At 36.7% G+C, this 26,285-nt stretch overlaps 1 protein-coding gene across 8 annotated transcripts in view; it reads left to right on the top strand.

The window, feature by feature from the left end:
• The window catches only part of OSBPL1A (oxysterol binding protein like 1A), a 106,700-nt gene that overhangs the window by 32,062 nt on the left and 48,353 nt on the right, over positions 1–26,285 (top strand). For all 8 annotated transcript variants that reach the window (XM_070220853.1, XM_023647580.2, XM_070220849.1 and 5 more), the window contains one exon: positions 12,752–12,901. Coding sequence is in view for 6 of the 8 variants with exons in the window: in XM_023647580.2 (XP_023503348.1) it covers positions 12,840–12,901 (62 nt within the window). In the remaining 2 variants the exon portion in view is untranslated. The remainder of the gene's footprint in view (positions 1–12,751; positions 12,902–26,285) is intronic.

Genomic DNA, 26,285 nt, shown 5'->3' with positions numbered 1-26,285 from the left:
TATTTCTGTCTTCCCTAAAAATATATTGGTATTCAATAAAGAGCACAAGAGAATCAGTAATCATTGCTCATTTTATACAGTCTGCATACACTACTGTGGATGCTATGTGGGAGACGAGGGGTGGGTGACAAAGGAGTAAGCAGGGATAAGGTAGGGTTAAAAGGTAAAATGTGTTCTCAAGGAACTTACGATCAAGTTGGAGCTATGAGACCTGCTCACAGAGACAGGGGAAATGAAAAAGCTAAGGGGGAGAAAACTAAAGGTGCATGGGTTTATGAATCTCTGATGATCTTCTGAGGAATTATTTTTGAAACATTTTATTACCTGTTAAATAATTTCATGGCTGTTACTCTTTAGTACTGGTCTGAGATAGCAGTTTCTTGAACATTCTTGCCTTTTAAGTATTACAACTTAAAAATATATTGTTTTTCTTACGGTCTGTTCATTTTCCTTTTTAGAAACATGTTGAGATCAGTTGCTCAAGAAAGCCTTTCTTCCTAAGTTTTCTTCTTAATGCTATTTTGGTCGAAATGTGCATGAATAATGCATAGAATCCAGTAGTGTAGAGTGGCAAAACCAATAGATAGTTATGTCATGGAATTGAAGCCAGTTTTAGCATTTCTCAGCAGTTGCAAGGGTAGGTGCTTATCTCTCTAAATCAAAACTTTCAAAATGAACACTGGGAATATAACGTTATGCTTTGATTTTGTCTGGAGGAGAGCAACACAGAAACACTTATGACTTATGTCAAATAAAGCTTAATCCAATAAATACAACAGGTAATAGTTGAGAAAAAGTAATAATATGTCAGTAATAAGTGTCAGTCTACACTGACATTTTGCCTGTAGAAGACACAGAATTTGACCACGGTGGTCAGTGTTGTTGGGAAGGCAGAAATGCGTCTTGGCCCTTCAGTAAAACCCTGTGAACACTTCTTTTATGTTCCCAGGCCCAGTGTTCTCTCCTTCTACAGTTGATTTTTGAAATAGCTGTACATTTCTTTTCTGGGCCTTTTCTCTTTATCTTTTCTATAATCCAAACCTGCCTAGTAGATGAGAATCTCACCCACCTCTGTATTCCCAGCACTTATTTCTCTCTTGCCCCCCAACCCTTTTTTTTTTTGACAGTTACCCATACTGCCTTGCTTCTTGCCCTTTTTCTTGTTATATAACTTTTTGTGTATTTCTTCATCTCTCCAACAACATTGCGTGTCCCTTAAGGACAGAGACCTTATTGAATTAACTTTTCTATTTCCTCTATTGCTCAGCACAAAACAGATTAATTGGTTGATGTCATGTGAGTACCATAGAATACCACAGTTATTAAACGCCTACTATATGTAATATATGGTACAACATTCTGGAGAAAATGTAAATAGTTGTGGGGTCTTTTAATCTAGTTTTGTGTGTATAGCATTAAAAAATTATCCAGCAGCTTACTCATATCATATATATGTTGTAGATAAGCACTGGTGGATATAATTTATCCTTTAGGTTTGGGCTTGACCTTCTGGGCCCATCTTCTTTTTCTAAAATGTTTTATTGACCAAATTAATGTCTCCATTAAATATTTATTGTAAGACCACGTGCATTTGTACTCTCCTTAGCATTGACCGGATTTCATTAACCAAACTTATTTATTGAGTGCCCACTGTGTGCCAGATGCTTTGTTAGGCATGGCGATATCAAGGTAAAGAAGATCTAGTCCCTGAATTAGGGGGTTTGTTGTCAGTCTAGGGGAAGAGACTAACGCATGGAAAGATAGTTAAAATGTCATGTGAAAGGGATCTGCTCCTCCAGGATAAAATGCACTTACTCCCAAGATCAGGTCCTAGAGTTTGCCTTTGTTAATCACCATATATGTGCCATAATCTCAGTTTTATACATTCCACAATTTGACCACTATCTCCTGTCTTTCAACCTGCTGTCTCTAAAACCATGATGCCAGCATTTCTTTGACCACACCATGACATCTATTCCATCTTTTCATTGTCCCTCACTCCACTCGTGTCCTCACTTCCCTCTTTACCAGGCTTAGATTGCATGGGTATCATATAATCACTCCCCTGCCTCTCTCTGCCTGCATTATACTCATCTGGCAAAACTCCAGTCCATCCCCCTCCCCCTTCCATACCAGTCCTCGAGTGACTGTGAGGCTTGAGACGAATACAAGGCCGCTCTGGCGGGTCTTGTTTTAAGTCCATGGCTGTTAACTTCTCTTGTGCCCTTTTGCGGCCCAGCAGTCCTTCTGCATTTGTCTAGTCAGTTCCTTTTACATGTTTATTTTGTACTTACCTCACCTAAAGTTTCTAATACCTTCTCTTCCATCTTGCTTCATCTGAGGACATTGTTTATGTCATGGAGAAACTCCTTGTGTTTCCAGTATCAAAGCCACCCACACACCTGGATGTCTACATACTCTACCTTCTCTACTTTACGTTGATGAATGTTATGTCTCTAACTGAAGCCAACCTTTCCCTTTGTGCCTGGGATCCCACCCCTCTGACTTACATAAGGACGTTAATGCAGCTCCTTCTCCCTCCCAGGTAATCGGTTATTCCTTGTCCCCATTAGCTATTTTATCTTTAAAAATGCTGTATATTTTAAAAATACCTTTGATCCCACATCACTTTCCTTTCTTATCATTCCTTCTTGAATACCCTCTGTGTGTATGTTTATCATCACCATTCCACTGCACTTGCTCTTGACTAGGTCACTATTGTAATATACTCACTTGCCTAATTGAGTGATCCTGTATCAGTTCTCATCTCTCTTTACCTTTCATCAGCGCTTAAGGTTGTTGATTACTCCTGCCTTCATTGAACAGTTCCCTTACTTGGCTTCCATGATACCACCCTCATTTGATTTTCTCAGTTTCCTTTCTGGTCCTTTTAAATCCTTCCAACTTTAGATATTAGAGTCTCTCAGGGTGCAGGCATTGAACCTCTTCTCTTTTCTTTCTACACTTAGTCTCTGGATCCTTTGTACTCAGAGTATGGTCTAAGGATCAGTAGCATCAGCATCACCTGGAAGCTTGTTGGAACTGTAGAACCTAAGACCCCAACTCCTACCTAGTGAATAAGAATCTGCATTTATTTCAAATTCATAGGTTATTCGTATGGACATTAAAGCTTGAGCAGCATTGTCTTAAGTGACCTTATTTAGTCCCATCCCTTTAAATATTGTCTGTGTTCTGATAAATGCATAATTTTGTGTCTCTAGCCTGTCTTCCCTGAATTTCAGTCTCATGTCTAACTATTTACTTGGCATATTCACTTAAATGTCTGATGAGATCTCCTAAATATCTTAAAATATCCAGAAGAGAACTCTTGATTTCTACTCACAAGCCTGCCCCTTCCACAGTCTTCCACATTTTGGTAGATGGAAGATCCATCTTTCCAGTTGTTTTGGCCAAGGCTGAGTACCTTTGAATCATCCATCACATACTGTTGTGGTTTTTTTTTTTTTGTGTGTGTGTGTGTGTGTGTGTGTTTTGTCTTACAGCCATATTTAGCCCATCAACAGGTTCTGTCAGATATACCTTCAAAATATAGTAGAATTTGACCACTTCCCGTAGTTCTTCTCTTATGACCCAGACCCAAGCCCTTATGATCCCTTGCCTGGGTTATTACAGTAGTTTTCTTTCTGGTCTCTCTGCTTGCACCCTTATTTCCAACGGTATTTTAAACATAGCATTCAGAGCAATCATTTTGAAACATGAATCAGTTCACATCAATTTTCTACAAAGAGCCCTCCAATGGCCTTGCTTTCTTGGCTAGAATAAAAGCCAAAGTCCTAGATGATCTGACCCTCTGCCACCTTTCCAAAATCGGCCTCTGTTGTCCTCACTCACTTTCTTCTGTCGCTCTGACTTCAACCCTAGTTCTTGAACTTGCCAAACATGTTCTCCCTCAGGCCTTTGCTTTTCATTATTTCCTCTGCCTGGAACTCTCTTATCCCAAATATCTACAGTCCTCACTCCCTCACTTCCTTCATTTTTCTGCGCAGGGACACCTTCACTGTATCGTTTTCTTTCCCTTTTTCTGCCTTTTTTAAATAGTACCTTTCACATAATATTTATTTGTTTGTTGATCTCCCACAGTTAGAATGTAAGCTCCTCAGTGAGGGAGAAGGATCTTGTTTAATTCACTGATGTATTTCTAGGCGCTAGAATAGTGCTGGACAAAGAAGGAGGTGCTCAGTAAATATTTGTTGAACAAGTTCATGAGTAAGTACCACCGAATGGTACATAAGGAGTGTTACAGAAATTCAGAGGAGTGGCAGCTAACTGCTTGGGGAAGTTGGAGAAAGATAACAAAATAAATGACCTTTGAGGGATGTTTTGAAGAGTCAGTAAAGAGTTCTTCAGACAGATGAGATGGGGGAGAATCTTCTTTGTGGAGGAAGACAGCACATGCAAAGGTAGAGAAAAATAGTTTTTAAAAGCATCATGAAATGTGCTGTGGCCAAAGCAGGAGTGAGTGTTTTGGATGCTGAGAGGTAGTGACAAGATGAAGCCAAGAAAACAGTTTAGGATCAGCTTGTAATGAGTCTTGTGATAAGATTCTGCTGAAGAATTTGAATTTTAGCGTATAGGTGGTGGTTGCCAATAGGGATAATTAAGTATATAGGGTGATGTCAGATTAATGTTTTATAAAGATTCACTTTTTTAGTAAACATTGTGGAATTCTTATAATATGCTTGCATTATATTAAGAATTGGGAATTCAAAGAAAATAAGACATGGTCCCTACTCAGGAGTTCACATGCTAGTAAAATATTTTTGTTTTAGGAGTAGAGATTGATTTGAGGTCCTAGTAACCTAGATGAGAGATGACAAGAGTTTAAATAAAAGCAATTTACATAAGAATAGAAGGTTTCAATTCTCTCCCTTTTTATTGCTGTAGTTGTTCGAACGGTATCCTTCTGACTTTTGCTCAGGGTCAGAGACTTCTTCAAGGAAGTCTAGCTGACTTATTCAGATCCCTGTTTATAAGCTCTCAGTGCACCATAGTACCACAGCATTTCCCTTAGTTGAAATTTTGTACTCATTTGTGTGATTATTTGGTTTTTGTCAACCCTGCACTCAACCAGACAGTAAATTCCATGAGAAACTCTGCATCCGTAGCAACTAGCATAAATTCTGGCACGTATTAGGAGTTCAAATATTTGAGTGAATAAAATTTTGAGATACATCTTTAAGGCTAAATTGACTGAACTTGAGAACCAGTTGGTTGTGGAGGATAATGATATCCTTAGGCTTCTCATCTCTTTACTGAAAATTCTCAGTTTGGCCCAAAGCATCTCAAACTCTATACTATGGAAATTGGACTTGTCAGCTTATTCTATCCCTTTCTATATTTCCTATCTTGGTTAATGACATCATCATCTACCCACTGTGAAAACTACAAGTATGGAAGTCATCTTTTGTCTCCTTTACTTACACCCCCACATATCTAGTCTTTTCCTCCCACCTCCCCAGTATTCACTGCCAATGCCTTACTTCAAATTCCCCCTCCTTCTGACATAGACTATGACAGTACCTGCTAACAGGTTTCCCTGCTTCTAGGCTTTGACCCTGCCGACGAGTCTTCCACATTACATATTGTCAGGTGTAATAGGCTGAAAAATGGCCACCCAAAGATATGTCCACCTTCTAATCCCGGTAACCTATAACCTGTTTTTAGAAAAAAGATCTTTGCATATGTGATTAAGTTAAGGATCTTGAGATAAGGAGCTTATCATGGATTATCTGAGTGGGACCTAAATGCTGTCACAAGTATCATTATAAGAGAAAGGCAGAGGGAGATTAGACAAACACACAGTGGAAAAGGCAGTGGGAGGCAGCGACTACAGTAATGTGGCCACAAGCCCAGGAATGCGGGCAGCCACCAGAGCTGAAAGAAATAAGGAATGTATTCTCTCCTAGAGCCCCCAGCAGGACAGTGGTCCTGCCAACACTTTGATTTTGGTCCAGTGAAACTCATTTTGGACTTCTGCCCTCCAGAATTATGAGACTAAATTTTTGTTGTTTTAAGCCACCAAGTTTGTGGTAATTGTTACAGTGGCCATGAAACACGGATACATCAGAGTTATCTGTAAAGTTTAAAACCGATCTATCACTCTCTGGAAAAACATCCAGTAACTCCCCCTTACTAAAGGTTAAGTCCATGCTCTGTGATCTGACCTACTTTAAAGCTTTCTATCTGATGACCACATCTTTTCCCTCTAACTACTCTCCTCCCTAACTATGCCAGATATTCTTGGACACACCTTGTTCTTTCAGGCCTTGGGGCTGTTTGCTCTTCCCTTAACACCCAGTATTCTCTTTTCCTGCTTTAAACTCTTATTCATCATCGAAGCTCAAATGTCATCTCTGCTTGGAAACTTACTCTGGTTCCCGTAAGAGTGACTTCTTCCACTATTCCCACAAACCGTTTGTATAAGCGTATGTTTACTTGTGTGCCTTCTACTAGATTGGACCTTGAATACTTGGAGGGCACCAACCACATCTCCTTAATCTTTCTAAACTATTTCAGCAACTAGCCATTTACCTGGTGAGCGGTAGGTATTTGATAAACATTGATTTATTAAATTGAAGTCATGTGAAAATACTTTGTTTTATAACTATAGATTATTTTGTAACTGATCTTTAGTTCTAGAATTATTTTCTTTGTAGAGTAAATGCAAAATGACCTTCTTGAAAATAATTTTAAAGATATCAATAAGACAAATTAGAAAGCTCTGGATGTAGTAGTCCAAAATAGATAAACATAAGATTTCCAGGAGACCACACAAAAGTTTGTATAATTATTCATCTTCAATTACATGTGCAGATTTTGCAAGTTGTGGAAAACTAGTAGATTTAGTTGCTTGGGGACAAGCCAGTACTCTTAAGAAACTCTGTCATCTGCAGCACTATATACGTTTTGGCTGATTTTGACCTTAGACATCATTCAGAGAGGATATGTCTAGAATGTCTCTGACTCTTGTTGCTTACTGCCAAAATTCTGTTTTAAGCTTTGTCATTTCCTTAGTAGATAACTGTAGCAGTCTCTTGGCAGCTTCTTCTGGACTCATCCTGATTTTCAGTTTGCAATTTATTCTAAATGTGGTACGTTTCACTTATTTTCTTTGTGTTCTTCATTTTTGCTGTGTTATTTTTGAGTTCACTCAATTTTACCTTAAAGTTAAATAAAATTTTGACACTGGGACTGGCCTGGTGGCGTAGTAGTTAAGTTCTCTCACTCTGCTTCCACAGCCTGGGGTTTGTAGGTTCAGATCCTGGGCATGAGTGTAACACGGCTCGTCAAGCCACGCTGTGGCGGCATCCCACATAAAGTAGGGGAAGATTGGCATAGATGTTGGCTCAGTGACAGTCTTCCTCCAGCAAAAAGAGGAAGATTGGCAACAGATGTTAGCTCAGGGCCAATCCTCCTCACACGCACAAAAAAATTTGGCACTGATATTTTAAGCTTGGGTTACGTCGGGTTACTTTGGACATTTTTGGAACATGCCTAGTATGTGGGAAACCATAAACAATAAAGGGATATTAAATTGAGTATGTGTGGCTCCTGACTATTTCCTGTTACTTGAAGTAACAGGGGGAAGGGTTATTTGGACATTATCCACAGTTCTTCCACATCTTGCTCCTTTGTACTATTTGTTCTCAAGCTGTTTTTCAAAGGTTGTATTGAATAAAAGTTTATCAGGATAACATAAGAATTGTTGGCATATTTATATTGTTAACTTCATGACCTCGTTTTCCAGCCTTTTAATAAGGAGGAAAAACTCAAAAAAGTAGGATAGAAGTAATGCTCCTCTTAATCTAAAGTTTTTAAAACCACTTTATTGAGCTATGGTTGACATATAAAGAGCTGTATATATTTAATATATACAACTTTACAAGTAAAGTTTTAAAGTTGTGTTAACCCAGTCACAGCCATTGGCTTCCATGCTATTTGGATGAGAGAAGATTGTGTTCAATCTGAAATGTGTTCAAAATAATTCTAAGTCCTAATGTGGATAGAGCTTTAAAGATCTAGGCCATTGGGGATTTATCACATTAAAACAAACTTTCTGTTAATACTACTCATTTAATTGAGAAATTAGTCAGGCAGATATTCTATCTACCTTAAATGCTTGTCTGTAGGCTGGAGAATTTATCTTCTAAAATATAGTTTCTTTCCAAGTATTGTTCTAACAGATTTTCTATAAAATATAATTATCAGTTAAGCCACCTGAATCCTTTTGGAACTAGATGAGAAGAAACAAAGCCACAAATAAATACATACTAAGTGTTGCATTTCCCATCATTACTCAGGGCTATACAAATTTTCCTAATGACTCACCAAAAGTTCAATAAGTAATGTAAGGCTATTTCATAAATCCATTACCCTCTTTTTCAGTGGTCACTGAAGTATCCTGAAAATTTTGGGTGATTTTACGTATTATAGAAACATATATGTTTATAAGGGTAAAATGCAGTGGGAAATAAAAAGAATAATGAAAGGCTAACTCTTTCTGAAATCTAGCTATGTTTATTGTTAAGTTTCTTTTGCTGCATTTAAAAACATTGGGTCTGTAGCAAAATCAACCACTTTTTCTTCTGTGTGGTTTTCTTTCATTGTTGGCGTTGAGGTGAGAGAGAACAGGACCAGAATATAGTTCATGCATCCAGCCTGCTAGATCTTTGACTTTGGCTTGACAAGTTTCTGTTTGCCTGTTTGTTTAGGTTTTGTTTTGTTTACCATTTAACCATTTTTAAATATACAGTTCAGTGGCATTAAATACATTTACGTTGTTGCATCACCACTACTCATCTCCAGAACATTTTCTTCATCCTAAACTGGAACTCCGTACCCATTAAACAGTAACTCCCCATCCGCCCCCATGTTTGTTTGTTTCTAAAGCATGAGAACTGCAGCCATATACCACTGTAAAAGAGCACTGTAACCACCATGAGGCATCAAGCACACTCTTTCCAATACTTTATGCTTTCCGCTAAGTCATTAATATATTGCCCAGTAACGTTGGATGGTAGATAAAATCTGGCCCATTTGATATTTTTATGTATGGGCAAAATTGAAAAACCTGAAATTTTAAGATTGAATTATCGCCTCAGAGGCACTGAGATCTATCACTGATTTGTTAATACAGGGAGACTTGAAAATTGCTTCTGTGGGCAGGCTTTACCTTGATTCTCCGTGGTGGCTGTGGCCTCTTTGACATTTAGCTAAACGTGTTTGAATTTAAATATATCAAGAACTATGAGTCTCCGTTTGAAACGATGTTATACTGGAGATAGACAGATTAGTGTGACTATTGCTATGAAGTCATAGTCTGTTAAGATGGCTCCCTATTGCCAATAGAATAAGTCCAAACTATATCAGACTACTATATATATTAGACATCTCTGTAGCATTAGAAGTAACTGAGCTTATGTTCTTAAGTAACTTGTTAGTTTTTCTCTCACAGGCACTGTAAATCATGTAATTGATCATGTTTGCTTCTTTGTCTTTGAAGCTAGAACGCTCAGAGATAATTTTGTGATTTACTTCCAGCAAGTATACAGAACCTCATGGCATGTATTGGGGGAATACCTCGTTCTTAGCTTCATGTTGTATTCTCTTTGTTGCACTGCCTGCCTTTGATTTTTATTTATCCTATATAGTCAGCTTAATGACTGATTCATAGCCTCATTTCCATCCAACTACTCCTACCACCACTTCTTTCTTGTTTCTTCCACTCCCATCTTACTGAATATTTCTTTTCTCCTTGTGTTGGGTCATTGTTCGCTTTGCTTGGAACAGTTCCTCTATTGTAACTCTCTCCTCCACCCCCACTCTTACTCCTTGTCAACTTACTCAGCTTATCATGAGCCACAATCCTTTCTGGACACCCTGTCCTTCACTCTGAAAAATTGGCTGATCTCTCCTTTGTGGTCCACTGCTTCTGTTCAGACTTTGTTACTGCACCTAGAAAAATTTACTGAACTCATGTGTTCACAAAACAGTCTGACTCTGCTAGACCATGGGCAGGGATCAGTTCTTACTGTTCTTTGAATCCCACTATTGCCTTGCACATGATGAAGGAGAGGAATGAATTAAGCAGTGTCAGATGAGTCACACTAACAATTGAAAAATGACCATTGGACTTTGCAATGTGGAAGTAATTGGTGACTTTGGTCAGAGCCCTTCAAGGGAAGAGTGGAGATAGCCTGATTCTATTGGAGAGGGAAGGAGATTGGGAGCAGGGTAGAGAGGAATAATGATTGGGGGACAGGGAGAGGTGGAGGAACAAGGAGAAAGGGAGTAGAGGGGAGATGGACTAGGAGAGAGCCAGAGAGAGAGTCAAGAACTGGTAGCCACAGAGGACAAGGGTCTGTACTCCCACCTGATGGTGTATTGCTACGGGTAAGCACCATGGTCCCGTGATACAGGTGAGAGAGGTAGGTCTTCATCTTGTATTCACTAAGTTGAAATCTTGTTTTGAGAAAAGTCTGTCTTTGCTTCATAGAAGCTCTTACTGCCTTACCTCTTGTTTGGTGTTTACTGTATATCTTCTTTTTGTTAAGAATTTTCTTTTTGTGTGGACAAGTTCCTGTCTTATGATTTGTATTTCTTAAATAGCAAACACATTATCCTGTGCATAGTGATGTTTAATAAATGCTTGAGGTTTTTTGCTTGAGTGCTTTTTGATTTTCATAACATCTAAATTATAAAGTACTAATGCATCTTAAATAATACTAACCAATAGAGAGTTATTTTTGTTTGACTCTTTAAATTCTTAGTTTTTTTCATATGAAACAAGTTTGAAAATGTAGAAGTGAAAAAACCACCCCCCACCCACCACTGCAAGACCACTATCATTATCTTTGATTCAGGTGTTGCTCATGCTGCTCCATCTGAACAACTCTCTCCTCCACCTGAGCACTGTTTTCGTTTTTTTAAGATTTTCCTGCAGCCCTGCCTCTCCTATGTACGCTTTCCTGACACTCATTTGCCTACCTCAGAAAATTGCCTGATCCCCACTTTGCTTCACTGTGCCCTAGACAAACTTCTCTCATTTTACTGCTCTTGTTTGTACCGATATCTGCTTTCTTGAACCAGTCTGGTCTTTCTTTAAGGCAGAGTAAAATTATTTTTTTGCTTTTTAGTTTAGAGTTGTAAAATGGTATCCTGATTTTTTTGTCTTAGCATTATATTAAAAGCATTTTTCTATTTTATCAAAATTGTTTTCGTAAGTGTAATTTTAACAACTGCTTATTTCATCTAATAGGTGACTCTTTTCCTCTTATTGGCTATTCAGATTGTCTTTCATTTTCTTTTGATAAAATTTTGTGACTACCTGCTGAAATTGACAATGAAAAATAGATAGCTCTTTAAATTTATTTGTAAAATATCTGTTTATTTGTTATAAGGCATATGACAGAACAAAGCTCTGTATTCTCAAGTTCCAAAAATATTTACTTATTAATAGAAAATAAAAATAACTTTACTAGGATCGAAAGTCTTTCTGCAAGTAACTTACAACATTAAAGAGTTCAGAGTTCAAGGTATGTTGGCCAACTTGCAGTTGTGCTTTTCCAGCAGTTGTTACTAATCAACCTAATATGTTGAAAATAAGGTTCCATGATATTGGCTGAATTATAGAATGCAGTAAGGGGAAAAGAAAGCACTAAAAAATTTAATTTCCTGAACAGATTAGCTATAATGCATACTGAGCAGATGGTTGATAAATTTTTTTAAGGAAGTTTGCTTGAATATGTGTAAGAATGCTTTCCCAGAGCTGAGGACAGTTGAGTGAATAGTTATCTGCTTAAGAAGGGAAAGTTACCTTGAATTTATATTTTAATAAAAACTTAGGCACCATTTAAAGTTTTATGAAGACTGAGTGACTGCTGCTTTCAGCTGAAATAAATAGAGCATTAAACAAGGAGTCGGAAAACCTAGGTTCAAATCCTGGTTTACCTAACTTGCAAACCATGAAACCATTAGCACTCTTGTTAACCCTGTAGTCCTCCCTTGCTGTCACCAAAGCCCCCTGGAGATGCTGAAAGGAGATGAAGAATGTGAACATGCCTGAAAACTGTGATGTATTGTATAAAAATAAGTTGTCTTATTATTCCCAAACAGGCAGATGGCTCCATTCTGAACACATAGCCAGTTGGGAATGTGGCATTTCCATCCTAAAAATGCCTGCCTGATAATTAGATTTTATATAGACACTTTGGGCTTTAGCACTGGAGGATTTAAATAATATTATAGCAGAAGAAGGGTTTTTAAAATATTTTAATGCTGTTGCTTTTCTGTCTACAGTATCGGATATAATTTACATTTCCCACAAGTACAGCCACTATAGCTTTTTCCTTATATATGAATTTTAAAATTTGAATGCTTTTTGTAAGTTATACTTAAGACGCTTTGGAAGGGAAAATAAAAATAGAAGTTTGGGGGGAAACCACTGACTATGATTCCTTAAAGATAAGGTAATGTTTGGAAATCTCTTTTAATATATAAAATCTGTTTAATTGTAAGTTCATATAAACCTATATCTGTTTCATAAATCCACTTTAACTTTATTGGGTGCACATTCTCTGAAATCCCTGAGGAGGTAGTTAAATGATGGATTGTTGAAAGGCAAAGTAGGCTGCTTAAGTTTCAAAGCCTGATGCATAAAAGGAGATATCCATTGTTACCAAAGCCTGGCACCAAACTTCAGTTCATTGACTGTGAACCTGCTCTGCCACAGATTCCGAATCCGAACGGTCCCTGAGTTGGAAGCAGTGACAGCGCACTCATTTGAAGAAGGAAAGCATTTGAGCAGTTGAAAACACAGAATGTCTGAAGGAAAAGATTGTGGTGGTGGAGATGCTCTCTCCAATGGCATCAAAAAACACAGGTAGGAGATAGCCTTTAGCAGTTATCATTGCTGTGATTTTATTATAAAGTACATTTGGGTTTGTAAGGAAAAGTACTCCTTCTCTTGGGTTTTTTTTTCCTCTATTGGGTATTTATATTGCTCTGTCACCTCAAGAAAGCATTTAGCGTAAGTACTTTGTCCATTTAAGAGAAGAACATCATCTGTAATTGCAGGAACAAAGCACAAAACTTGGTTTTAGCAACTGTGGTTTTAGGGGAACATAAATCCTTTAGTTAGCTATTCAGAACTATCTACTGAAATTGATGCTGGGTTCCTTTTTTCATCATACATCTTTTATGATTCTACCTCCCAATGCTATTTTAGTTTCTAGTCATTTGATCTTCTTGTTGGTTTTATTAAGAATGGATGGTAATATTGCCTGACTGTTGATACAATTTAGTTACATTTAAACAAAGACTTTTATTAAGACCCAGGGTTTGTTGAACATATCCATTTTATACTTTCTAATAACATTAGTATCTTTTTATTCCCTTGATGGTTTAGTCATAGAGATTGTCCCAAATTAATGAGATGTAACAGACACTAGAGTTCTCTGGTTTCAGCACAAGTTACACAGTGGCATATGTGTGCATTGGTGATATTCATAGAGTGAAATATTTTATCAAATTATCAGTGAAGAATATATCCTGTTGTCATAAAATGCCCTTATGGGATAAGGAATTATTAACAGTTAATTTCTACAAGGTAGTTTTTGTTTAATATTTGTAGATTGTATAGCTCTAACCCCCTGTCTGTGCCATGATTCTGGCCACAATTGGTCTCAATTATTGTTCTACTGGAAAAAATGTACATATCACTTCTGATTTTGTGTATTAGCCCCTTGTTAACAAAAATGTCTCAGTTTGTACTTATTTTGAAAAGATCAGTAAGTTTTAGACAACTAACTGATAAAACCAGAGTTTTCTTTGGTTGGGGTAGCGGTATCCTCTAAACATGCTTATTGATGGTTATCGTTTGATGGAGTTTACCATTGCAGATTATGTGGTTAACAGTGTCTTTCCTGATTCCCTTCTGCAGTTACTATTAGCTCCTTTAGGGGTCCAAGGCTAAGTTCTGTGTGGGCCATGAAATACCTAACAGGAAACTTCGCAGGTCTGCCTATCTCTAAAGAGATGACATCCTTTAACTGTTTAACACATGCATCATAGCAGTCCAGTGAGAACATGGGTGAAATCTTTGGAATGTTCAAAGAAGCATACAAGTAGTCAAGATAATTGTTTAAAATATCAGAAAGAGCTATGTTCTTAGATGCCGTCATACGCTAAGGCCAGAGGGAGATTTCTCTGCTTTTCAAAGCCTGGTAGCCCTTTTGTGTGTGTACTGTAATCATAACAGTAGTTATTTTGCATTTGACGGAAATTTATTATACTATGTTCATATATTCTATGTTCTGTCTTAGTTAGTCAAACCCAGAATGGTACCTCTGTGAAAGTTAACATAAAATTGTTCAAAAAATGAAACCAGGACAGATCAGTAAACAAAACTACAAAGAAATGCAACTAGATAATGACCTAACCAGAAAACTTACACTGATAAACAAGATGCAGCTTATTAAACCTATAAATGTAAAACATCCTTCAGTTGTTCAGAGGAAAAGAGGACAATTTAGGAAATTGTCAGCAGTCGGATATGTGGAGAAACATAACAATTTACGGTTTTAAAAAGTAGCTATTATAGGAGTTTTTTTAAAGCCTGTCTTTTATTCATAAAGTTCCTCTCTAATCAAATAAACAGAACATGTGCTACACATAATGTAAAAGTTTCATTTTAAAATGGGAAAATAGGTGGAGTATTCAGTGTTATCAAATCCCTCTTGCCTGTGCCCTAAATTGCATTGTAAGTAATCTGTTTATAATGGCAAATTATTATATTAATGCTAAGAGTAATTTGAATCAATAGTAATTTGCAGGATGCTTTAGAAAAGTTGATATTTGTTGCTGTTGGGGGATTGGCCTGAAGTGACCATGAAGTTTATTTGAAGTCTTTTTTTATCTTTAAAAGTCATGTGAAATTTTTATTTGACCTTGTCATATATTTCTGGTCTCTTTAATATTGAAAAATAATTTACTCATCACTTACTTAACTTTCCCATAAACACATTTCCCTCTCACCCTATATCACCACTTACCCCTAGGATATACACACTTAAATTTAGGAAGGAGATGGGAAGAGTATGGATTGTAAAATTTAAGAGAGAGAAATGCGTATTTTAAAACAGGAAAGGAGGAGCTGGCCATGTGGCCAAGTGGTTAAGTTTGCATGCTCCGCTTCAGTGGCCCAGGGTTTCACCAGTTCCGATCCTGGGCATGGACCTAGCACTGCTCATCAAGCCATGCTGAGGTGGTGTCCCACATAGCAGAACTAGAAGAACCTACAACTAGGATACACAACTATGTACTGGGGTGCTTTGGGAAGAAGAAGAAGAAATAAAAGATTGGCAACAGATGTTAGCTCAGGGCCAATCTGTAGAAAAAACAAAAGGGAAAGGAAAAGCCTTACAAATTACAGTTTACATGAAAAATATTAAACCATAGCTTAACTAATTTGCTGATAAAATAGAACAAGAGTTTTCAGCCATTTTTGTTTTTTAGCCCTGGAACCATTTGTGCAACAGATACTTAGTGTGGAAACTGTTAAAATCTCAACCACCTTCAGAGATTGATGAGGCTCCCCATAGATGGGTCCTCTCTTCTTTTCTCCCCAGTCTCCTACTTCAGTGGGAATCACCATATCTACTTTATGTCCTCATCCAAAAAAAAATTTAAGCTTTACTTTCTGTAGTATTTATTATAGAAGCAGGTTTCCTCCCCAAATATAACATCATAAAGCATTCCAAACTATGTTTCTGTTCCTATTTAATGTGTTAGTATACACAGAGTACCTAGGAAAGTGCCCGCCGCATACGAAGTTCTTAACATAAATTATCTGTTTCAGCTCTGTTTATTCCCTTTCTCCTCAAAAATGGTGATTTGCTTTGTTCCGAAGAACCTCTGCCCTCTTTCCACCCCATTATTGTAGGGTGACATCCTGGAGTGCACTTTGAAAATTTCTGACCTTTATAAGGTATAAGGCGTATGTCATATTAATTTAATACAAAATAAGGCATGCCAAACTAATTGAATTTATGATAGTAAAAGTATAGATGTTAATGGATTTTTAGTCCATTCCATGTGTTAATTACCAACAAAATAATTCTTCTGTTAACTAGATAACTAAAGTTATCTCTAAAATAAAAGTTTGGGCTAAATAAAAACTGAATTCTCTTCTCCCTCTGAAGATCCTGTGATTGCAAACTGAAATCTTGCAAAATGATTTTTCTGCCATACTGAAGTTTTAGAGAACTTCTGCAATATGCTGTGTACTCTTCAGGCCAAAGTGTTGTGCATGCCTTTGTGCTTTAGGTTAGTTGTGGAGAAATATCAACAGAAAGAATCAGGGTTTCATTTAAGACCTAGAACCAAAAATACTGCAGAGGTAGAGAATGTACAAAATAAATGTCCATTTTGATGGCACTTTTTTTTTTTTTTCCCAGAAAATGCATTGAGTTGTTTTGTGGAATGTTAGCCTACACCATTCTGGTCAGGTTTATATTTATAATACCTCTTGTCACCTTGGCTGTGTTCCCTAAGATTGATTCTCTACTCTTGGACCTAATTTATTACATTTATTCTGAGCTCTAATCTTTTAACGTATTAGCAATTTAACCTAAGTTGTTATATTTGGTAAAGATATTGATATTTATATCATCTTTGTCACTAGATGTATGGTGTAAACCATGCTAATGTAGAATAGATTGGTCAGAATCCGACATGTTGGGTCCTTGTTAGGATTCTGGAAATGGTATTCACTATATTAAAAGCATTAATAGGTTAAAGGAGAAAAACATATGATCATCCTAATAGATAAAGAAAAAACATTCAATAAAATTAAGCAATCATTCATGATTAAGTATCTTAGCAAACCACCAATAGAAGAGAACCCCTTCAGTCTAGTTAAAAGTTAGGACAAATAAATCCTTGATAATGAGATATTAAAAATAGTTCTTATAATCTCAGGAATAAGACAAGAATGCCTGTCATCATCTTTTCTATTCAGCATTATTTGGAGGCAATAGCCAGAGGTTTAACTTAACCACAAAATTTAGAAATGAAACCATTTTGTTCTACAGACAAATTATTGGAGTTAGTAAGAAAGTTTGACAGGGTTGCTTTTTATACAAAATCAGCTAATCACATTTCTTTGAATAATCAACAGACAGAAACTGCAATTAAAACTGGGGGGAAAGATATTTAGAGTAGTTATTAAAAAATCACTTAGGTAGGAAAATCTTAGCCAAAATATGTGTAATAATAAAACTTATTGAAAGACATAATCTTACTGAGAAGGAAAATTCATTGTCATAAAGATGTTTTTGCCAAATTGATCTATACCCTCAATGTAATTTTAATTAAAATTGCAATGTCCTTTTCCTTAGAAGTTGAAAAATGGATTCTGAAATATGTAATTAAGTACAGGGGGCTTTGAAGAGCCATGGTACTGCTCAAGAACCAGGTTTGCGGAAAGGAAGTCATTTGCCCTACCAACTGTTAAGATTGATTACAAATTTTTAGTGCAGAATTGTCGTGGAGGCAGACTGACCTGTAGAATGGAAGTAAAAGGTCCAAAGACCCACACATGTAAGGAAACCTGCTATATGCAATAGAGCTAGCGATGCAGATCGGTGGGGGAAAGAGTGGATTGCTGGGCACATGGTGCTGGGGTAGTCATTTAATACAGGCAGCGGGGAGGGAAGTGGATGCCTATTTCATATACACAAATATAAATTCTAAATGAATGAAGCACTTAAATGTGAAAGGGCAAAACTTAAAAAAGTTTAGAAGAAAATATAAAATATCTTTGCAGTTTTGAAATAGGGAAGGATTTCTTAGAACAAAAATGTGGTAGGGACTAAGTTTTTATCTTTTTCTAATTAACATACTGGTACTTGCTGTATTTACTTGAATAAAGCATTCTATAGTAAATGTGCCTAAGAATCTCAAAGGTTTAGTTTGCTGAAACGGTAGCTTAGGACTCCACACAATCACTTGCTTTACCCTTTGTTTTCCCTTCATGATTGCTTTAGAATTGACTTATTAGTAGCCAAATAACAGCTCTCTTCTATGTATAGAGAATTCATACAAGGAGTATACTAAGAAGTTAAGTCAAACAAAAAGGTTGAAAGTATAAGCTAAGACAATAAACTTCCAAGAAGTAAGATTATATTGAGAAAATGTTATGGTAAATAAAAATCATTTAACTCTGAATATATTTACTCACTAGAACAAAACCACCTTGGTGTTGAAATCCCACCCCCTACAGATATGAGAGAAATCATGTAGTTTCAGACTTGGTTAGGTCAGGGCATAGTGTTGGTAACAAGTCACCCCACCCAGAGATCTTCTGGTGCCCTGAGCGGAAAAACAGCCTTGTCTGTCAGGAAATATTTGGAGTGACTCCTTATTGTCATGCAGTGACCAGGGTCACTTAAGCAGGAGTCCAGATACATCTCTGATTTTCAAAGAACCCACGAGTTGTGAGAGAAAGAGCAAGAGCCCTACCCAGAATTAGCCAGATTTGTGGTAGAGCCTGTGGGCTGGAGGGAGCACTGGTTCCAAAGATGCTATGAGTCCGTGCTGTCACCCGACTCCCTGCCCCAGAGTAGTTATTTGTTCTGGAAAGTAGAGGGCTATATGTAATAAAAAGAGAACAGTATCACCAAAAGCTCCTGTAGCTCTGCTGTGGGGCCTAACTCTTTGACAAGCTGGACACAAGCATGTCTCAGTAGCCTGAGAGAAGAGCACTAGAGCTCAAAAAGCAGCGAGAAGCTTGAGGAGGAGCAGTAGAGAAAGGATACTTGATACTCTAAGAGGCATAGAGGCATAGAGGTTGGGCAAGGGTACGCCTGTACCACAGGCAGCCCTGAAACTGCAGATGTCTATCATCAGAGGGCGGCAGAGACTGGACACCTGGAACAGATTGGCAAGTTGATGGCAGTAGCTAAATTAGAGGAGTAAAAGCCAGTAGGCCACTCTGATTACATGTGACACCCGTCTGTCCTACAAAAACACATTTGGAGATGCCTTCACCAATAATGGAGAGTGCCAACGTGGCATTTGGGGCCTAGTCATCCAGCTAAAAGAGTTCAAATGCAAAAACCTTATCTAGGACCAACAAGGTGGTAGGCCATGAGGTCACTTGGGGTATGTTAAGAAAAAGAAAAAAAAGATGGCATGAGTTTAGATTCATAATAATTACTTTCACAAAACCAGGCTGAGGTGCCAAACTTATTGCCAGGAATTGCTCTAGGAAAACCGAGAGACATCTTTCCATAGAATTGACCTCTTCCCACCCTAGTTTAAAAAGCAGATAGAAGAGGAGTTGCTCTTTTGGAAGCAGGGGGCTGAGGGTGAGGCCCACAGGCCCACTTCCTTATCCTGCCCCTGACTCCTGAGACATTCTTTGTCTTGGGGCTTTTTAAAAACATAGTTAGAAATCCACAAAGTCTTTCCAGTGCTAGCATTCTGTAAGCAAATGATGGTGAGACACACCATGACTGTAAGAGCTCATTCTGATCCTAGAACAATGATTATCCTGGGTAAATGAGGGTCGTTTTTTAGGGCAGCTGTAATCTGTAAAGCTATGCTTGAGTGAACAACGTAGCAAATAACTAATGAATTTATGTTGTTTGCCTTAAGGTATGAGGAAAAATAAGATATTTTCAGGTGTATGATCCCACTTAAAAAAACTTTATTAGGGAAATTTTCAAACATACATACAGAGAGAATAACATAATGAACCCTTCATACCCATCATTCATCTTCAACATTTATCATATGCCCACCTTTATTTCATCTACAAAATTCCCCATCTCCCGTCCCCCATAATTTAAAAAATTATTTACAAAATTATATCAAATCCAAGATTATATCATTTCATCTTTAATTAATTTAGTACATATCTCTAAAACATTGGGACTCTTATTTTCTAAAACTATAGTATCATTATCACATCTAAGAAATAGTCTTATCATCAAATGTTTAGTCAGCTTTCAGATTTCCCTGATTGTCTCATAAATGTCACTTAGTAATTGGATCTAAAATGTCATTTAATAATAAAAATCCAGAAGATCCATGTACTGCATTTATGTCTCTTAAATCTGTTTTAATCTCTGGATTTCCTCCCCATTTCTTTCTTGCCATTTATTTGTGGACGAAACCTGGTCATTTGTCCTGTAGAATAGTCCACAGTCTGGACATTGCTGTTGCATTCCCATGGTGTCATCTAACACATTCGTTTACTCCTGAATCTCCTGTAAACTGATGGTTGTATATGGAGGCTCAGCCAGATTTAGGTTTGAATTGTTTGCCACAAAATACTTCATACCATAGAAGTATCTCCTGTTGCATCCATTGGAGGTATGCACTATCTGGTTTTCCTTCTTTTTATAATGTTGAGATTGATTGTTAGGTTCAGGGCATTGTCAGTGTGACACATCCTTGATAAAGTTGCGCAGCAGCCATGCACCTAGTGATTTTAGCAGCCATTATTGATCAGTGTCCACATCTTCATTTTATTAGGTGCTGCAAAATGGTTATATTATATTTCTGTCATTCCTTCTACTTTTATTAGCTAGAATTCTTCTGTAAAGGAAAAACTCCCCATTACCTCTTTTCAGAATATGGTGGTTCTCTAACATCCTCCGAAGGTGATGTATGAACACATGGAATGATGTTTGAAAGTCACTTGCAGTGGTTTCTTTGTGTGGTTAAAGTATTAACTTGTTGCACAGAGAGGTTCATTTGTTTCATTTGCTTTCAAGTTTTAGGGATTCCCTTTTGACTTAATTTTTTATAGTTATATAAAATATTTACATAATTTCAAAGTAAAAAATACAAAACAAGGTATGTTTAGAATAATCTAGTTTCCATTCTTGTCCCCTCAACATTGTTTCTGTCCTCCCCCAAAGGTAATCATTTTTATAATCTTTCCAATTATTTCGCTTTTAATATAAACAGTACAAAGATATATTCCATTTCTTCTTATAAAAGATACTGTACAACTTTGCTTTTTTTGCACTTAATGTATGCTAATTCCAATTCTTTTGGTCTCATGTTCTTAGATATTAGTCACTTGGGTTATTTTTCTGCAGCCTCTAAAAAAATGCTTATGTGTGTGTTTGTTTAATGCAGAAATGATTCTAAAATTTTTAATTATTCATACATTCATGTGGTTAAAAATTCAGAAATGTAGTAGGGCATATTTTGCAAATTTTAACTCCCACTTTTTAAGCTAGTCATTTCTCTTCCTTTCCCCAAATACAACCATTATTATTACATATAATAGTGTTTTTCACACAAATGATAGTTTCACAAGAATGATAGTTCTTGACCTTGCTTTTTAAAATATATGTATGTGTCAAATTGTATATGTATTCTGCAAATATATTTTGAGTCCCTATTAATAATAATACCAAATTCTATTCTGGGTGCTGAGGTTAATGAACAAACAAAACCCCTGTCCTTATGGAGTGTCCATTTCTGAAATGAGGGAGGTCAAGCATCTTTTTGTGTGTTTAGGATCTATTTGTGGTTTTTTTTTTTTCTGTGAATTGCTCATATCCTTGGCCCCTTTTTCTATAGGAATGTTGAATTTAGCAATTTTCGGGTGCTCTATGATATCATTAGGGAAACTAGCTTTTTGTATGTGATGTGTGTTGAAAATGTTTTTCCAGGTTTGTCAAAAGGAAAGATAATTCCTAGAAAGAATTTCTAATTCTTACCACATAATAGAAAATATATTTACTAAAACGCTTTAATAAACGACACTATTAAATAAAAAATCTTGTTTTTGTCTCTTAATTTTTGCACAGATGTATATATACTCTTTGAAAAAAAACATAGGTGAACTGGAAAAGTGTAGCTATTAAGAGCTATCTGGATTTGAATCCCATATCTACCACTTTCCTGATCTTAAGCAACTTATAATTTCTTTGAAACTCAGCTTCTTCATCTATAGAATGGGTATATAATAGGACTTATCTTGTTGGCTTGTTATGATAATTAAATGATATAATATATGCAGAGCACTTATAGTGATTTTAACTAATTAAATGTCAGGTGCTGTTTTAAGTAGAAAACTGACAAAACAAGCAAAAGTGGGTATATGGAATTTTCTTCCTTTTAACTTACAAGAAAAGGTCTTTTGATGGGTTTTAGAAGTTTATATTGTCCTTCGAAACTGAAATTTGGGAAAGAGGTAGCTGAAATGAAACTGTTAATCTTGGAATAACATTGTTTTCTTTTGGTAAATGTAAATAAGGAAAATTGTCCTCACATTTAATGTCTTCTACGGTTGATTTCCATTATGGTTAAATTGAAACATAGTTTTTCTTTCTTTTGAGAATACAAAGGTGTGGCTGGCGTCCGAAAAGCTAGTTGTAAACTAACATTGTCACAAGTGTAAACAAGAGGTGACTAGAGGCTTGAAGCTCTGTTATTCATTCGTTGGTCCCTTGATACTTCTTTCCCCATACAGAGGTCTCATTACTTCTCCTTTTGATCCCTAGGCTTTTTGAATCTCTTAGGTAAATATCCAATTTCTATTTCACATTTGCTTTACATACACTTATAATCCTCAGAAAGCCAAAAGAAATAAGTTGAGTATTTAATAAAATGTACATTATTGCTTGGCATCTTGCTCTATTTGAAGATGCACCCTCCTCCGCCTCCACGCACATGGAGTGCTTAGGAAATATCTTTCATTGTAACTTAGTGTTTAATGGTCTGCTGTAGTCTGTTTATTCTGTCCATTTCTTAATCACAATAATTCATAAATTGGGCATCTTGACTTCTGAAGGCATATGGGACTTGGTCTTTACCAATACATCAGAGTATCTCTTTCCCGTTGGAACTGTGCCAATCTAAATTTTGCCTAAAGGAGAAAACTGTCTCTAGGGACATAGAGTTCTTCGTTATTTTTTGCTTTGCTTGTTAGCTCAAGAGAAATCTTCCTTGTTCAGAAAACACCAAATATAATAGTGAGAATTTACATGGTAAATAAATTAGGGAAGTGATTGTTTTAAAAACATAGAGGTCCTTTAATGGTTTATTTGTTTGCCTTGTGCCTTTAAAGTCTTCAAAAAAATTTGGTTTATACACAACTCTTTTCAAAACACATTCATTGCATAAAATGTGGCAAATTCTAATTGTGGGATATAACCTGCTGTTGAGTCATGCTGAGGTAGCACCATGTTGAGCCTGGATCTGAAACCTTAGGATGAACTTCCATTTTACCGTAGCAAGTATTCTCAAAGACAATTCCTTGTTAACGTGGCAGTGATTCACATTAACTACACATCTTGGTTCTCGACCCGGATGCAGTGCCACTGCAGCTGACAAATGTGGAAAACGTAAATGACTGTAGCTAGGAGTACTAATATGATGTATGATGGAACATTGATCTAAGCAGATAATGTGATTTGTGGTAGAACAGAGTACAACGAGCTTTTAGGAAGAGGTAAGGGATGGAGCATAATGTCATACCAGTGCTATAATAAAATAGTGTACTTTCTGGACTGTAAGAGAACATGGTTGGGACAGTTAACAGTTCTCAGCAAAACAGGCTTCTGTGGATGAACCAAGTAGATAGTTTATAACCATAGATTCTTCACAATATTGTTTTACTTTTATGCTTTGGTGTTTTGAGTCTTAATACCTTAAGTATATTGTAAAAAATTCTAGTACGTGAAGGCGTACGACGATCCTAAAATGATTGAGAACCATCAGCTTAATGTTCTTTGTCTTCTGCGTTTGATTCTGGCTCTGTGACTTAGTATAGCTCTATGGCTTTGGTGAGCATTTAATCTATCCACACTTCAGCTGCTTCATCTCTAAAATGAGCAATACCCCACAAAAGCACAGTCTAATAGCAAGATGGCTAGAACTTAGGTCTGTCTGATTTCTAAAGCTGCTGTCTTCTGACTGTACTGTGTCAACTTCAGATTCAGTGCTCTTTACAATATTGTGCATAATATTAATAGCTACAGCTTACATTTGGATTATAAATTGGTGTATATAAAGTACTTTCACAAACTCCATAGCTTTTGATTCTCAAAATATCTCTTGAGTTATAGGTAGGGCAGATATTATTATATTCTCAATTTTACAAATGAAGAAATCAAAGCACAGAAAGTTTGACTTACTCAAGATTACTTAGCCAGTAAGTGATAGAAGCTACATTCACACCAGATTTTCTGACTTGAGCCTCTATTCTTTTGTTAAATTGAGAATCTTTATAGATGTTTAGAACAACAGAGATTTATATACCTAGACAAAAGGCTTCATATTCTGAAATTTAAGACAATTTGTCCCAGCCTTTAATTAATGCAGTTCTGTTTGTTTCTTTTATGTAATAATTTATAGAGAATTAACATCATATTCCCAAATTATTAAGCATCCATCTGCTGTTGGCTCAGTGCTGGACACTATTACAAATCAAAGTGGACATGGAACTTGTTCTCTGGACCCTTATAAATTTCCACTTGTAGTAAAAGCATACAAAAGAACACATGAACACATTGAAAGTTCTGCCAATTTTAAATATATTTGGGATGAAAATTTGTTCTCCTTATACAATGCTAGAGGAAAAAATAATTTTCTCTTCCTATGATCTCGATTATCCACCAACTTCCTACCAAAGCAGAATATTTCAAAGGATGCAGGAATAATTAAAGGTATAATATTTTCATGGAAATTATTTGTTTCTCATAAGTAACTATGCATTATCTTATTATTAGTGAAAACCAAGGTATTGGGCTATTTTCCCTCAGGGTATAGTTGACATAACCTATCTTTTCAGAAAGAACAAAATCTCAGAAGTCCAGGTACCCTACTTGAATCTGAGTGTGTGTTTTAGGACACTATGTAATTTTTCTTTGCAGAAGAAACCTTCTTAGGAAAGAGGAAGAATCCTGTTCTTGGCAGTACAGATGTTTCACTATGCTCAGAGCAATCAGAAGGGAAACTAACAAAATGTCAGATAACACTCATGGAGGTATTATGTGCCACAGAGTGGGCCGGAACCAGAAATTCAACTCTCCATAGAAATATCCCTCTGATAATAAGCAGTCAAAAGCATCTCAGATCATTTAAAAAGGAAGTCAAATCAGATTGTTGAACTGGCTAAAGCAAATCGCAAACCAATTGTTATATTCATTCTGAAAAAATAGGTGCGGTTTAAAGGGAAATAAGTCAAAAAAGTTGAGAGCTATTGAAAGAGGCAGAGTGGTATTTGCAGAGGGACACTTCTATTATTCAGTCCATCTCTGCTGTTATTTGTTCTTCTCTTATTATTAACTGTTTTTTGCATAGTCCCCAAACTCTTGTTTCGGTGATCTGAAGTCCTTGTTTGCAGTGTTTCAGGTAACATATAGCGTGTTAAACACAGTCTTGCTCCAGAGTTGCATTCAAGTATCAACCATCACCATCAAGTAGTCATATCTACTCTAGGGTCTCACCATACCTCTCACTGCCTACTACTACTACTACTACTATTACTGCTGCTGCTACTACTACTACTACTACTACTGCTGCTACTACCACCACCACTACTACCACCACTACTACCACCACCTAATACAACTGGAGGACGTTCAAATTCCAAGACAGGACGTTTCTTAGTATAGAGTCCAAGAGATTTCTATTATAGTCAAGAAAGGCTTCTTTCCTCTCCCCTGCCAACAAAATTACTAGCATAAAACAGCCTTAGATCCTTTCTGGAATGTGGGGAGATATTAGTGGAAGATTCATGCTCGCCGTCTTGACGCCTCTCTGCTCCTTTGCCATCCACACTGCAAGAGGCTTAGGTGAGGCTTCATGTGAGACGGGGAGGAAGACAGTTGGCTGTGATCTGTGCCACACACCACCGTGCATTTCATCAGTGTTCTCTGTCATTAAAACCACTTCCTTTAAGTCAAAATGACCTTACCATGATCTACTCTCTTCACTTCAGTTCAATTACTTCACATCTGTTCCAACACCGCTTGCATGAAATCTTAGTTAATTCTTAGAGATAAAGATAAACAAAGAATATATACCCTGTCCCTAGGTTAAGGTCTGCCTTTCTGTGACCTACCTGCCTCCCAGCTGTGCTGAACACCATGAAGTAGGTCTGAAGTGAGGGAAATCAGCTGCCCAAAGGGACTGATTCTTTCTAAACCGAAAGAATTGTTCATAGGCATATTCTCATCTGTCCATTTTGGCTTGGAAATGTGATGGTTCGATGGGCTTTCCTGTTAGTTTAGTAA

The sequence above is a fragment of the Equus caballus genome, chromosome 8 (genome assembly GCF_041296265.1).
Source record: "Equus caballus isolate H_3958 breed thoroughbred chromosome 8, TB-T2T, whole genome shotgun sequence".
NCBI lineage: Eukaryota > Metazoa > Chordata > Mammalia > Perissodactyla > Equidae > Equus > Equus caballus.
This window is presented reverse-complemented; position numbering and strand designations above follow the sequence as displayed.